The sequence below is a fragment of the Peromyscus maniculatus genome, chromosome 2 (assembly GCF_049852395.1).
Source record: "Peromyscus maniculatus bairdii isolate BWxNUB_F1_BW_parent chromosome 2, HU_Pman_BW_mat_3.1, whole genome shotgun sequence".
NCBI classification, from domain to species: Eukaryota; Metazoa; Chordata; class Mammalia; order Rodentia; family Cricetidae; genus Peromyscus; species Peromyscus maniculatus.
The window spans coordinates 128556571-128570351 of NC_134853.1; the positions used below are offsets into that span (position 1 = coordinate 128556571).

Consider the following 13781-nt stretch of genomic DNA (forward strand, 5'->3'; position numbering starts at 1 on the left):
TCTGGTCCTCACACCTTATATACCTTTCTGCTATCTACTACCACTCCCTGGGATTAAAGGCGTGTATCACCATGCCTGGCCGTTTCCAATGTGGCCTTGAACTCACAGAGATCCAGAGGAATTTCTATCTCTGGAGTGCTAGGATTAAAGGTGTGAGTGCCACCATTTTCTAGCCTCTGTATCTAGTGTCTGTTCTGTCCTCTGACCCCAGATAAGTTTATTAGGGTGCACAATATTTTGGGGAACACACCACCACCACAGTCCATGAAGAGCTTTTCCACGGCATCGGAGTGATGAGGGTGTGCATCCCCTGGTCCCAGCTGGGGAAGATGGTGGGCCCTGCCTGTATCAGCCTGTGCTGAGCCTCTGCGATGACTCACCCAGGCTGGTCCTGGCTGGGAGAGGTCCTTCGTCTTTCCAGGGTGGAAGCTGTGCAGCGGCTCTCTGTCTGGTGCTGACAGATTGATAGCTGTGTGTCACTGCATGGCAGGTCTTCCACCGCATTCCTTGGAGCTGGCCTATCCCAACTGCTGAGGCTGGGGGTGGGGGATTAAATACCTCCTGAGGAGTGGCACTCTAGGCCAGGGATCCACTGGTGTGTCGGGCGGGGGCGCTGCCAGACACCATCACACTAGTGCTTGCTGCCTGTAACACAGCAAGAGGCTCGCCAGGGAGAGAGGAGTGGCCCCGTGGAGCTGCCTGTGGCAGGGTTGCTGGTGAGAAGGCTCTGGTTGACTGTGACTATTGAGGGATTGAAGGAAGCAGGTGGCCAGGAATCAGGGTAATGGAAAAGTCCCTTGATGGTCTTAAGAGTCAGCAGGACAGGCAGGGAAAGAAAGTCTTTCTGATTATACCCACCTCCCAATATCTCGAGCCAAAGCAGTGTAGACAGTGAGAACCTGGGTACCAAGCCACAGTTTCCTCCTTCTGCCTGCCTTGCCCTAGGCCTAGCGGCACGTAACACTGCATCTAAAAGTTAGGGAGCTTGAAGCTCATCTTGTCCAGCCCATCACCACTGACGAGGAGATCAAGGCACAGAGAAAGCGGAGGCCCCAGAGCACAGCCAGGATCCTGCAGGCTGGGGCTGGAGATAGCTCAATGTTAATTTAACCCTATCCTCTGGTTAAGCATCTATGTTTATCATGGAGACTGGATCTAGTTTTCTGTGTACTTACCTGGCTTTGGTATCAGGGTAATGCTGGCTTCATGGAATGTGTTTAGTAGTCTTTCTTTCTTCCTTTCTTCCTTCCTTCCTTCCTTCCTTCCTTCCTTCCTCTCTTTCTTTCTTCCTCTCTTTCTTTTTTAATGGAATAGTTTGTGTGGAGCCAGTAGGGGCCAGCAAGAAGACTCAGTCAGAAAGGGTACTTGCCATCAGGCCTAATGATCTGAGTTCAAACCCCAGGACCCATATGGTACATGGAGAGAACTGGCTCCTGTCAATTGTCCTCAGACCTCCACACATCCCTAGTGGCATGAACTAACTCTCTCTCTCTCTCTCAGCCAGTAGCATCCCTACCACAGGGCCCCCCAGTTTCTCAGAGCCATACCTTAAACAGAGAGACCCCTTAGATGGCGAATGTGATCTGGGGGTGACAGGCTCCTGGGTCCTGCCTGCTCTAGACGTACTAGCAAGAAGTGAGAGCCCAGTACCGAGGTCCACTCACAGAGGCAGCAGGCCCAGCAGCAGGAAGCAGATTTCCCAGGAACACATGTTGCTGTTGAATGAGCCCCTGGGCTCACAGGGATGCTTCCAGCTCCTGGGCTAATGGGTGAAGCATGTATCTTCTACTCAGCCAATGGCTCTTCCCAGCACGAGCAGCCACTGCCTAGGGGTGACCTCCCACCTGTACTCCTTTGCACCGGGGATCCTTGGGCTCCTGTAGCCTGGCTTCCGTGACACTGGCTGCCAAGTTCTGCTCTGGGAACCCTGGGCTTTCCATTGGCAACTGGTAGGGCCTTGGACCTAAAGAAGCCTGCTCAAGGGTCCCTCAGCATGTTGGCAGAGTAAGACTAGAATGCAGTCTAGAGCCTCGGAACTGCAGGAGAGCTGCCCCTCCTCCCACCAGGAGGCCTAGGGCAGGAAGAACAAGTACCCAAATGCAAGGGACCTTGGCAGGCCTGAACAGTGTGTGTGTGTGTGTGTGTGTGCGCGCGCGCACACACAGGCAGAACCACAGACCTCTTAGAGGCTTCAGGTGGCTTATCTGGGCTTAGGTAGGAAGGTTCCTGGTTAGAGGAGGCTAAGGCAAGTCAGGTATCCTCTGCCCCATTGGGGATTGTGAAGCTGGAGCCAGGCAGGACCCTGGGCTAGAATCCCTGGTCTAAAAGGATTTCCCAACCTTGCCTCCTGCTCTCTGGAAGCTTCTACTTTGAGGATGCCTAGAGTTTTCTTCTAGCGGTTTCCCTGGGACCTAGAATCCTAGTGCCAAGCGGGCAGTCCACATTCCAGGATGGGGCTGATCTGCTCCTTAGGAGATGGTGTTCCTGAGGTGTACACCTGTGTCTCCAAGCACCATGCAGACATTGGGTTTGGGGCCTTGGCAGGCACCAGCCCAAGACCCCTGCTGATCCCATCCTATCCACTGCTCTCCTGCGTACCCCTCCCCCACCCCCAGCTGTCACTGGCTCAATACTGCCTGCTTCTACAAATCACTGGGACAAGAAGATGCCTTTGTTGTCTACCCTCAGAGCTGCTCATCTTTCCTGTGGCGACTGGGAGTCCCACATACCCTAGAGAGAGCTTGGACCTCCCTGGTGACAGCCAGACCAAGTGTGCGAGAGCAACTGGGATGTACTGGATCTGAAGGGAGGGAAGCCCTGGGTGACCCTTTTGGAGGGCCTTGGAGCACAAAAAGTCTTAAGTCACAGAGTCTTTAAAAGTTGATTCTGATGAGGAAACTAAGACCCAGAGTAGAAGAGTCCACCTTGCTAGTGAGGGATGTGGGGCTAGAGATTTTCTGAGGGAGTTCCTAGGCTGAGCATACTGAGGAAAGAGCCTGGGTCAGAGAGAGAGGTATGGGCTCATGTCTTGGCTCAGACCCTGCTGAGTGATGTTTTGTTCAAGTCTCTCTCTGGGACTCTCATCCCCTGGTGATGGTACCTTCCTCTAAGAGATGGCAGGAAGACCCATCTCTTTACTGGGAGACAGTGGTACCGAATCCTCAGGGAGTAACATTGGTGATGTCTGCCACAGCCACAGGTCACTAGGCAATCTTGGCACTCCAGGCCCAGTTCCACCCCTACCCCCCATGAAGGTGTCCTTGCAGGTGTCTCCCACATGGTCCCTCTCTGGCCTCCTGGCCCCTCCCTCCCTCATTTTGTTGCCTCCGTGTTTGGGGACATTTTGTTTGACTCCTGATGTGCCCTGGGTAGAATGTGTAATCTGTAGTGAACTGGGCAGGAGAGGGGAAACTTTTCCCAACTTAACAGCAAAGAGGACGTCACATAAGTGATCCCCACCATGAGAGGATCTCTCCACTTATCTCTGGCCTCCTCAGCAACTGTGGAGTCTTCCTCATTCTCCCCAGGTGGGAGGAAAAAGGACTCATGTCTTGAATGTCACCTGCTGATGGATAGTGGTGGCCTGAGTCCTGCGGCCAGCTAGGCAGCACGGAGCCAAGGGCTTGAGCCTACATGCCACTCTTGATGTGTGTTAGGACTCCAGGGAGTCTGCAGTACCACCGAGAGCCTGGAGCTGTGGGTTGTCAGAGTGTGGCTGCCTGGACCCAGGGAAACAGGGGCGCAGTCAATGCCGTCCACTGTTTCCTGACGCCTCTGACTGGCAGTGACCGTTAGAGTCCTAGGAGCTTAGGGTGTGCAAGTCAGGCTGAGGCCCTAAAACTAGGAATCCTGAGAGAGTTAGTGCCCGAGACACAGGGAAGCTGTTTGAAATGTCAGGCCCATGGGATCTTTAAACTCGGGGCTCACGGGAACGTCGCAGGCCTGAGGAGGGGTAAGGATCTGAACCCAGAGCTGCTGAACCACACAGTAGCTCCCAAGTCCCAGCATTTCCTGAAGGTTCCTGCGGGACTGTTGAGGGGAAACAGGGGACAGGATTCCCCACGTTTTGCCGTTTCCACCCCGCAGCTCCGTTTTTTACCTGTTTTCTGTGTTGGGGTTTCACTTGGGAAAAGGGTTTCTCTGCTTAAGTGTGAAGAGTAACACTTGCCAGGCCCTGCGCTGTGTGGTGTGGCAGCTCCGTTCCAGGAGCCACCCTAGCCTGCGAGGGTGTTTCTGGCAGTGGGTGGACAAGCCTGCAGGCCGGGGCCTCCTGGAAGGGGGTGCAGGCTGCTCCAGGCCACTGTCTCCTCCCCCTCGCGCTCCCGCTGTGTTGTGGCTTCAGCCAGAGAACACTCTTAGTCTGTCGTCCTGTTGACTGGGGTGACAGTTTAATAGTAGCTTCCTGGGCTGTCATTTAAATCTGCCTGCCAGGTTAGTAGGCCAGGGGCGGGCTGGCACGCCCCCTGCCCCCACCCCGGATCTCCATTCTGCTGGCAGCAGTTGTCTTGGCAACCCCAGGGCCTGGCAAGCTCTGCAGAAGGGTAACTGTGTGGGGAGCAGCCCTTTCATCTCCCCGAACAGGGTACAAGTGGCCCAGCTGCCTTAGGGCTGGCTGCAGGCAGAGCCAGGCCAGCCGGTGCTGGCCTAGGCCCGAGGGAGGAAGCAGAAGCAGCTGAGTCGCTCTGGGCAGGTCCTGAGGTGGAAACTTTAAGTCTTCGGTTTCTCCTTCCCTCCGCGGGCACCCAGGTCACTCAGTGGCAGTGCTGAGCTGGACTCCCCCTTACTTACTGGTCTCTGCTGTCTCTCTCTCTCGAGCTCAGGAGACCAGAGGGAAGACAGGTTCTGCATCCCTGGCATCTCTCATCTCCCTGGCCCAGGTGGCTGGCCTCAGTCCCTGATCTGAGGACTTAGGTCTCTCCAGTGAGAACCCTTGAGCTCATCTGGGTCACCCTTTGAACACCTGCTATTCATGGTCTTGTAGGAGAGGCCCACAGTGAGATGACTGCTGTTCTCTGCTGGGTACCTGTGGCCAGACTTTCTTCCAGGGACCTCATCTTATAGGAGCAAGAGCTTGCATCACATAGTGTTTCCCAGATATGGCTCACTGGGCTTTCTTTTCTTGGAAAACAGACATGGCATCCAGAAAGGGGAATCTCTTCATTAAACAAAATTAGATGTACTGGAAGAAACAACCAATTAGGTATCTGCTGCAGACTTTTGTGGGGTTTTTTGGTAAGCCACTGCATCGTGATTCTCCATGGGGGAAAGTATATCTTAAAGATATGGGCAGACAGCCACCCAGGCTCTCGGCCTGTTTTCTGACTCTCTTCCTCTGCTAGGGGCCACTGGTTCATGCTACATAGCCTTACCAAATCACAAAGCAAACAGAGCCATGGGTCTCACTGGCTGCTGAATAAGCAGTTCTGTGCTTAGCCAGACACTGAGTGGGTCCCTGGATGAGCTCAAGGAAAGCAAGGTCAAACCGGGCCTCCAAAGGGCAGTTTGATGCCAGGCAGAGCAAGCTGGCTGCTAGCCTGGAAGAGCTCACAGGCTCCGTGATCCTTGCTGCCCTCCTCAGCCACCCACCCAGTCCCTTACAGACTGATTCCTCCAGTCCGGGCCTGTTAGCCCTTCCCAGAATGCCCTTCCCCACCACCACCCATCCTCACAATAGGCACCTCCTCCTTTGGGCACAGCCTTCCTCCAGTGGCCTAGAGAGGCCTCTCAGGTTTCTTGGCCACACAGTCGGCCCAGATATCAATACCTGAGCTCAAGTGCAGCCTCTCAATGCGCACATGCGGTGTGACCTTGGGTTGACACTCATCTGGGAACTCTGGTTGGTGGGACGTTCTCTTGGCCACGAGCAGCAGCTGGATTATTTGAAGTCACATCTGTGCACAGGAGTGTGTGGGTGGGATCCACAGCTTGAGGATAATGCATTGTTTTGGGAAGGATGCCTCTGGGGGTGGTGAGTGGGAGTGGTGAGTGATCATAATAATTTACAAGATCATGCAGGGGCTGAGGGCTGCTGAAGGACCAGTCGGCACCACACCCCCGTCTCCTGAGGAGAAGCACCACCCAGATGTGTTGACTGACAAGCCCGCATCACACACCCTTTGGCTGGGGCCGGGGCTGTGACTGTACATTCCTCAACCGCGTCTCCTTTGATTTCTTAGTTCACAAATCCCTGGCACCCCCATCCTCTGTGTTCCTCGTAGCGGCCCAGTGTTTTGTGAGGCTCAGAGAAGTAGTGTATCTTGAATGAGGTCACACAGCCACAAGTGACAGGAGCGTCCCTTTGACCGCGAACTGTCGGGTGCTTCTTTTGCGTGCGCTAGTATAAATAGCAGTAGCCCTCACTTCCTTTGTCCCGGATTTCCCACTGTCCTCTGCTCTTCCCTGGGGCAGGCCCCTCCTCACCACCCTGTGGAATCCCAAGTCCTTTGTAGCAGTCCATCTGTTGCCATGGCACCAGATTATGATGTCGCAGACCCTGGATGACTGTGTATCACTCCTGCAGTGTGGAGTACAGGGACTCACAGAGGTGGGCATTGTCCAAGGGGCAGACTGGCACAGAGGGACATAAATCCCTGGAAACAGGGGACCGCAGCCTGGAGCCCAGCTGGGGAATTGCCCTGGGAACCAAAGCCAAGGCCAGGAGAGTAGGGTCTGGCATGGCCTGCAGTGATGGCCCTGACCGACTGCTTGGCCTCTTCTGTGGCAGAGCCCAGCTAGCCTGGCTACACTGGAGGGACCTGAGGATGCTGAGCTTATTCACTGAGCTCTTTTGCCTTTCGTCCTGGGGCAGTGCTACACAAGATAACCACCTCCCTACTGACTTCAAGACAGACGGGACTTGCTCTCAGTCACCTAGGGAAGAGGTGGCCATGCCAGGATTCATCCTAGGCTCCCGTGCCAGATCCTTCTAAGTGATTTCAGAGGTCCAACAGAGAGCCTTCAAAGTGGTTTCGTCTAGTCTCAAACCTGAAAGTTATCATGCTGTCTCAGTTTCTCCAGGGTACATTACTCAAACACAGATCACCATAGGCCGGGTTTCTGCTATACACTTTTGGGCACACAGAAAGGGCATACCTTTGGGCAAGAACCTCTGTGCGTGGCAGTCCTTGCAACAAGGTCCCTGAGGTTTGGGGGGCATCTGTCTCAGGAGTCTTTACTCTTTACCTGCCAATACCCTGGTGGCTGCAAGCCTTAGTGGGAAGGGATTTACTTACCTCTGGCAGCTGCTACACGGACCCCTGAAGTCCTCCTTCTGCCCCCTACCCACTCACCTCTTTAGAGCCTCAGTTTCCTCTGTAAAGGGGATTAACAGCAGCTACCAGGATAGCTGTGAGTGTTCCTGGGACTTGGGGTGAAAGGTACAAGGTTAGATCTGGGTGAAGAGGATCAAACTGGCCAAGACACTGAAACCGTCTGTTCCGCAGTCTGCCATGGGCCAGCCATCTCTGAAGCTGTCATTTCTGACATTTAGCTTCCATGCCCAGTGTCTGCCATGGCTTGGCATACAGGGAGAGACCAAGCTCTCCCCTACACTCCCAGAATGCCCTGGAAGAAAGGGTCCTGGGATGGTATCTGGCTGGCCTATGCCTAGTGACAGAGCCCCCGCGTCACCTTACGCAAGCTGTCTTGTCCTTGCCTGTCCCCTTGCTGGGGCTCTTTGGACCGGATGCCCTGTTCTGTACATCCCAGGGCAGAGGTTTATCGGAGACTGGCGCTCTCACTGGCTCCTTAACTTATGTGGGGGCTTTTCTGACACATGTGCCACTGTTTGGGGATTGTGCTGGTTGGAAGAACAGGTTTTTTAACTTGACAGGTTCAGATCTCCTCTCACTTAACATGTGACCTTGGTCGTATACCTTAACAGCTTTGCCTGGGACTCTGCCTGTGTTAAGGGAGGAAATATCAGGCTGTTTGTCCTAGGGTTTCCTGAGTAAAACATCCGACAGAGAACTGGAAAAATAAAAAAGAGGCATCTGCTGGGCAGTGGTGGCCCACGACTATAATCCCAGCACTCAGGAGGCAGAGCCAGGCAGATCTCTGAGTTTGAGGCCGGCCTGGTCTACAGAGCAAGATCCAGGACAGGCACCAAAACTACACAGAGAAACCCTGTCTCAAAAAAACAAAAAAACAAAAAAACAAAAAAAAAAAAAAGAAAGAAAAAAAAAAGAAAAAGAAAGAGAGAAAAAGAAAAAAGAAAAAGAGGTATCTATCTTAGGAAGACATGAAGAAAACCCCTCAGAATACAGATGCACTATGAGGATGCCATGGAAAAGCAAAGCCAACATGGAGTGGAGTCAAAGAAGCCAGTCAGTTCCCCCCAAACCCTGCTAAGGCAGCTGGAGGACCACAAGATGGGAAAACCAAACCAAACAAACAAATCCGTAGGCCATGAACTGTGCTTCCCAAGGGGAAGGAGCCCTGCCCTGGGTGAGTAAGAGCAGAGAGGCCAGGAATGGGCTTGCTGTCCTCCTGGGGTCTGCCCTGAGTTGGGTCCTGTGTGGAATCTGACATGGAATCTGACATGGTACCTGTTGTGGAGGGACAGGAGAAAAGCAAGCCACACCAGACCACAGACTCAGTGATGACACAGAGCAGAGGGCATCAGATTTAAGGGCACAGGCCCAAACCAGCCTGTTGCTGCTCTTTGAAAACAAACTTGTACAGAAACACAGCCCTGGTCACCCACCTGCTTTCTGTCTGTCCACAATAGCAAAACTGAAGTGCAGAACAGAGCCTGTGCAGCCTACAGCCCCAAATATCTACCATCTGTACCAAGTTTACCAGGCTACAGACAATCATTTAGAGGATTAGGGCAACTCAGAGGAGGTCCCTGACAAAGACGGGAGGTGATGGGAAGGCTTCTTGGAGAAAGAAACATCCAAGCTTATAATGGAAAAGCAGTGTTTAGAGAGAGGGATTTCAGACGACGGCCTGAGCAGAGTGTGATGGCATTAACAGTACCTAAGGACCAACAGTAATCAGGGTGGGGCCAATTGGGAATCTGGAGAGGGAAGAAAAAGGAGGAAACTTGTCAGCCCCTAGAGAGGGGCAGTATCCAGATGGCCCTAACATCACATTTAGTCCTACTGTCATTCAGACAGAGGACTCCCAGGGCCCAGGCTCCCTAAGGACACTATCCCTGCCAGTTCTAGGACCTCTTGACCTGTGAGACTACCTACTATGCCCAAAAGATTGTGTCTTGGGGGCTGGCGAGATGGCTCAGCAGCTGAGAGCACTGGCTGCTCTTCCAGAGGACTCAGGTTCAATTCCCAGCACCCACATGACAGCTCACAACTGTCTGTAACTCCAGTTCCAGGGGATCCAACATCTTCACACAGACATACACGCAGGCAAAACACCGTGCACATAAAGTAAAATTAAAATTAAAAAAAAGATCGTGTCTTATCTCTTTCCCTTTCCCTATAAAGAAACCAAAGGCAGAGAAGGGGAAGTCCCTCCCTTGAGAGGACACGACAAAGCACAACAACCAAGACACAAACCCGGCCCGCTGGCTCCCTGTGACATCACTCCTGAACCCTCAATCCCAGCCTGGGTAGGGCTCATGGAAGCTGAATGCAGGTGATGTTGAGAAGTCCCTGACTCTTTGAGGCCCTGGAGTCCATGGAGGGTGCAGGGAACCAAAGGCCAAGTCCTCTCACCTCTCCTGCACACTTTCCAGGGTGGGCAGGCAGCCAGGCTCATCTGCACGTTCCCTGTTGGGACAGCTGCCTTGTTCTGCCCTTGTCTGAAGCTATGGTCAGTGCCAGGCACCAGGACAACACAGAAATAATAATAGAGCAACCTTGGGACATGGCCTTCTTCTCCACTCTGACCCCTAAACTCCAGTTTCTCTCAGAACTAGGCACACGGGGCAGCAAACTAGTTTGGGGCTGGATCTGGTATTCATATTCTTGCTCCCACTCGGCCATGAGATCTCAGCTTGTAAGGGCACATAGCACCCCATTTCCTTCCCTCCTAATCACTACCCAGACAAACAGCAGTAGCCGTACCGAGAGCAAGCACCTGCCTTGTGCAGGGCCCGATGGCGTGTCCTCATACATCAACTTCTTGCTCTTCTTCAGCCCTTTGCGTTCTCCCAGTCCATAGTCAAGAGAAAGGAATCCAGATGTTCATAATGTCCTCAAATTCACACGGACGGCAGGAGGTCCAGCGTGTTCCAAAACCCTGATGAAGGATGGGAGTCTTCCTGCAGAGCTCTAGGACAGGGACCTGTGTGGGTGTCTTGACCAATGAGTGCTCCCTCTGGGCTACAATTTCCTTGTCCATTGTCACAAAATGGTTGTCTCCTTTTAGGGTTCATGATCATAAGCTCCCGGGCGCTCTTCCACGGGGCCTGGTTGTGTGGTGGGATAGGCAGGTGAAGAGACTGAGAACCGCCTGAAGGGAGGAATTGAGAAGCGGTGTGGGGGAAGGGGTGGCTGCCAGCCTTGCTGGACTGGAGCTCCCTACTTACAGACCCTGCAGGAGGTTTGGGGGTACACTTTTTAGGCTGAGCACAAGCCAGCTACCTGTCGGCTGCCTGACTCTGTCTTAGAAAAGCATTCTGTGCTCAACAGATCCTTAGCTCTTTCTTCTCTTTGTCCCACAGCCAAGAGGACCTGCGCAGACAGTGACTTTACCTGTGATAACGGCCACTGCATCCCGGAGCGCTGGAAGTGTGATGGCGAGGAGGAGTGTCCTGACGGATCTGATGAGTCCAAGGCCACGTGTTGTGAGTCTTGCCCTGGACCTCAGTTTCCTCACCAGCATTTTCGGGTTGGCAAGTGTCGGGTTCATGTGAGACAGTCAGAGGATGCTCGGTGCCAGGCAGGCCCTCTGGGGAGTGGGAGGCTCCTGGTAAGCAGTCGGGGGTTTAGGTGCCTGTTTCCCGGGCTTTCTTCCCGGCTCCCTTGTAGGTTTGACTCCGTTCCTGTAGCACCAGGAGCTAGAATCGGCCCCCAAATACTGCTCAGAAGTAGCCGTGGCTCATCTTCCAGGCCCGCTGCTCTGTGCTCGAGGATCGTAATTGTCATTCCAGCGGCAGTAACGGCAGCTGGTGCTTGTTAATCATTTACTGGGGCCACACCTCGCTAAGCTCTTTGTATAATACAGCCACCCTTTCATCTTGAGCGCAGCCTCTAGAGGCAGGTTACCACTTCCTGAATTGTCAAAAGGGGCACACAGAAACTCAGAGTTGGAGTGATTTGTCCATGGCCACCCAGGCAGGACTTCGAGGGCCCAGCTCTCTCCTCTGTCTTGGGTGAGCTGAGTACAGGAGGCTTGTTCTTCGTGGCGAGCTGGATGCTGACAGAAGGGACCAGGGCTGAGGCGGCAGAGCTGGTGCTCCAGGACTGCCTTCCACACACAGAGCCTCGTCTCTCCATGATTTCTTCTCTAGGCTCTAATCCTCAAAGCAAACTTAGACCTGGCAGGTCATTCCGTGACATTTGTTAAATTAAAAAGGAGATGAGGAGGGGAGGGGGAGGGCCCAGCGGTCCAGAGGCATCAGCAGCGCGAGCCTGAGACAAAAGGCTGGGGGAAGCACGTGGAGAATGGTGGGACTCAAGGGGGGGTGGTCCAGACGCCCCTCTCTGGGACTAACATCTGCCCCAGAGGTAAAGGCAGGGACAATAGAGGCCAGAGTCCCATCTAAGGCTGCCGCTGATGATAACTGGGTTTCCTTGTCTCCTAGCAACAGAGCTACCAGTTTCCAAGAGAGAAAGAGAAAAGGAGAGCAAGAGAGACCCCCACCCCAGACAAAGGGCCCCTCATTTCCTAGGCAGCTGCCAAGCCCTCCCCACTTTTACTGCAGGCCCCCATCCTTTCCTCACCACACCAAATGCCACTCCATGCTGTCCTGGAGGCGTGTGGGCAGAGGGAAGCCCGGGGCTTTCTCCGGCCCTTCCAAAAGAACAAAGCCCTGCCACACTTGCCTGTGACTGGCATCCTCATGCCAGCCTAGAGGGTGGTGGATCCCTAATGGAGAAAGAAACTGAGACTGGACCAGGCTGGCCAGTTGACCCTGGCTGCTCAGCTGAGAAGGGACAGAGGTGTAGCACGAATGTTAAATGGTCTTTTACAGATGTAACACGAATTCTAGAATGGTCTTTTAATTAAAACAAAAAACAAAAACAAAACAAAACAAAAACTGGAGCCAGATATTGGGGTAAATGCTGAAAGATCAGAGAGACCAAGGAACAAGCACTGCCACCTCTTACCTCTAGGACTCCTCAGCCTGAGAAGGTTCAGTTCCTGTCTCCTCATGCCTTATATACCTTTCTCCGCCATATCACTTCCTTCCTAGTGCTGGGATTAAAGGTGTGAGATCTCAAGTGCTGGAATTAAAGGTGTGTGACTTCCAGGTACTCTCCCATCCTGCCTATTTCCCTGTCTTTCTTCCTCAAAATGCCAGTGCTCGCTGCCTTCCTACCTCATGGTCTGTGCTGGGCCCACACCCCCCACTCCTCCTGACTCCAAGGCCCTTCTATGTATCAGCTGAGCAGCTGGAGGCCTCAAGAACTTGGTAGACCTGCCTCACAGACATACAGCCTGTTTGTGGCAAGTGCCTCTCCTGTGACAAAAGACAGGCTCCTCAGGCTTTTGATTCATGGGAGCAGCAGCCAAGGAAGCACCCAAGACTGAAGAGGCCCAACTCCATGTGGATTATCCCAGGCAATTGCTGTTAGGGCCTTTTTCCACTGCTCCTCCAAATATGAGTCCCAACCTAGCATCCCATAGATTTCCTCATTTTAAGATTCCTAAATTCTTAGTGGTCCAGGACCCACTTTCTGCACTTGTCCAGTGGGGTGCAAAGCCTGGGATCCCTACTTCCTGAATCTTTGCATTGGTCGGAGCACTGGTCACAGGGTATGTGACTAGGGAGGGCTGCCTGGAAGAATCAGCCAGAGAGGACCTTGAAGGCCAGGCAGAATTTGGGGCAGCAGGACTGGTAGCAGGCTTGCTCACAGCTTCCCAACTGAATGAAAACCCGCTGTCCATTTAATTGGTGTTGCTATAGCAACCTCCATAGCCTACCAGGTTTCTGGGACTGTGCCAGCTCCCAGGATAGAGCCTTACTCCTCACCCCAACAGAAAGATTATAGATAGATGAGTACAGTAGGTTTGGGATCTGATTCAGTTGGGTCAGGCCCTTTGCCTTGAAACCTCAGGTGAGTTACCTAGTCTTCCTGAGCCTTGGTTTCTCCTTTTGTAAAGTGGCATGGCGTATTTGCCTTATAATGGGTGTGGGACTCCGCTGAGAAAACACAAGTATTGGAGTAAGTGTCCGTGTTGTTTATTATTGTTCTTGGACCTCAAATCTCTGCCCCAATATTACAGTTTATTAGGCTATCAGGACACCAGAGTCATACTATTAAAATAGTATAGGGGGAGGGGGTTGTGCGTGAGAGAAGCACAGGGACCTGGGATAGGTACTCATCAAATACAACCAGAGTCACAATGGGAAAGCCTAGAACATTTGCCTAATGAAAGTATCATTTGGGTTCTAATTATAGCTCACTTGATTGACCCACCTTCAGGCATCTGCTGGGAGGGGCGCAGGCAGGGAGAGGAGAGTGGTTCAAGGGGAGTGAGCTCAGATCTGGGTGCTGCTCACTGCATGCGGATTCCCCCCCTTGCATCTTGGCAGCCAGAAGGGGCTCTCGCTGCCCACTTCTGCTCACCTGCTTCTTATGGATCAGGAAGTACAGGCCTGGAAATCTGAGATCGCCCTTTCTGCCTGATGCGGTGTGAAGGAGTCTGCT

At 53.2% G+C, this 13781-nt stretch overlaps 1 protein-coding gene across 23 annotated transcripts in view; it reads left to right on the plus strand.

Moving 5' to 3' along the window:
* Positions 1-13781, plus strand: part of Lrp8 (LDL receptor related protein 8) — a 76740-nt gene that overhangs the window by 23877 nt on the left and 39082 nt on the right. For all 23 annotated transcript variants that reach the window (XM_076564686.1, XM_076564668.1, XM_076564664.1 and 20 more), the window contains exon 3: positions 10628-10750. In XM_076564686.1, the coding sequence (XP_076420801.1) occupies positions 10628-10750 (123 nt within the window). The remainder of the gene's footprint in view (positions 1-10627; positions 10751-13781) is intronic.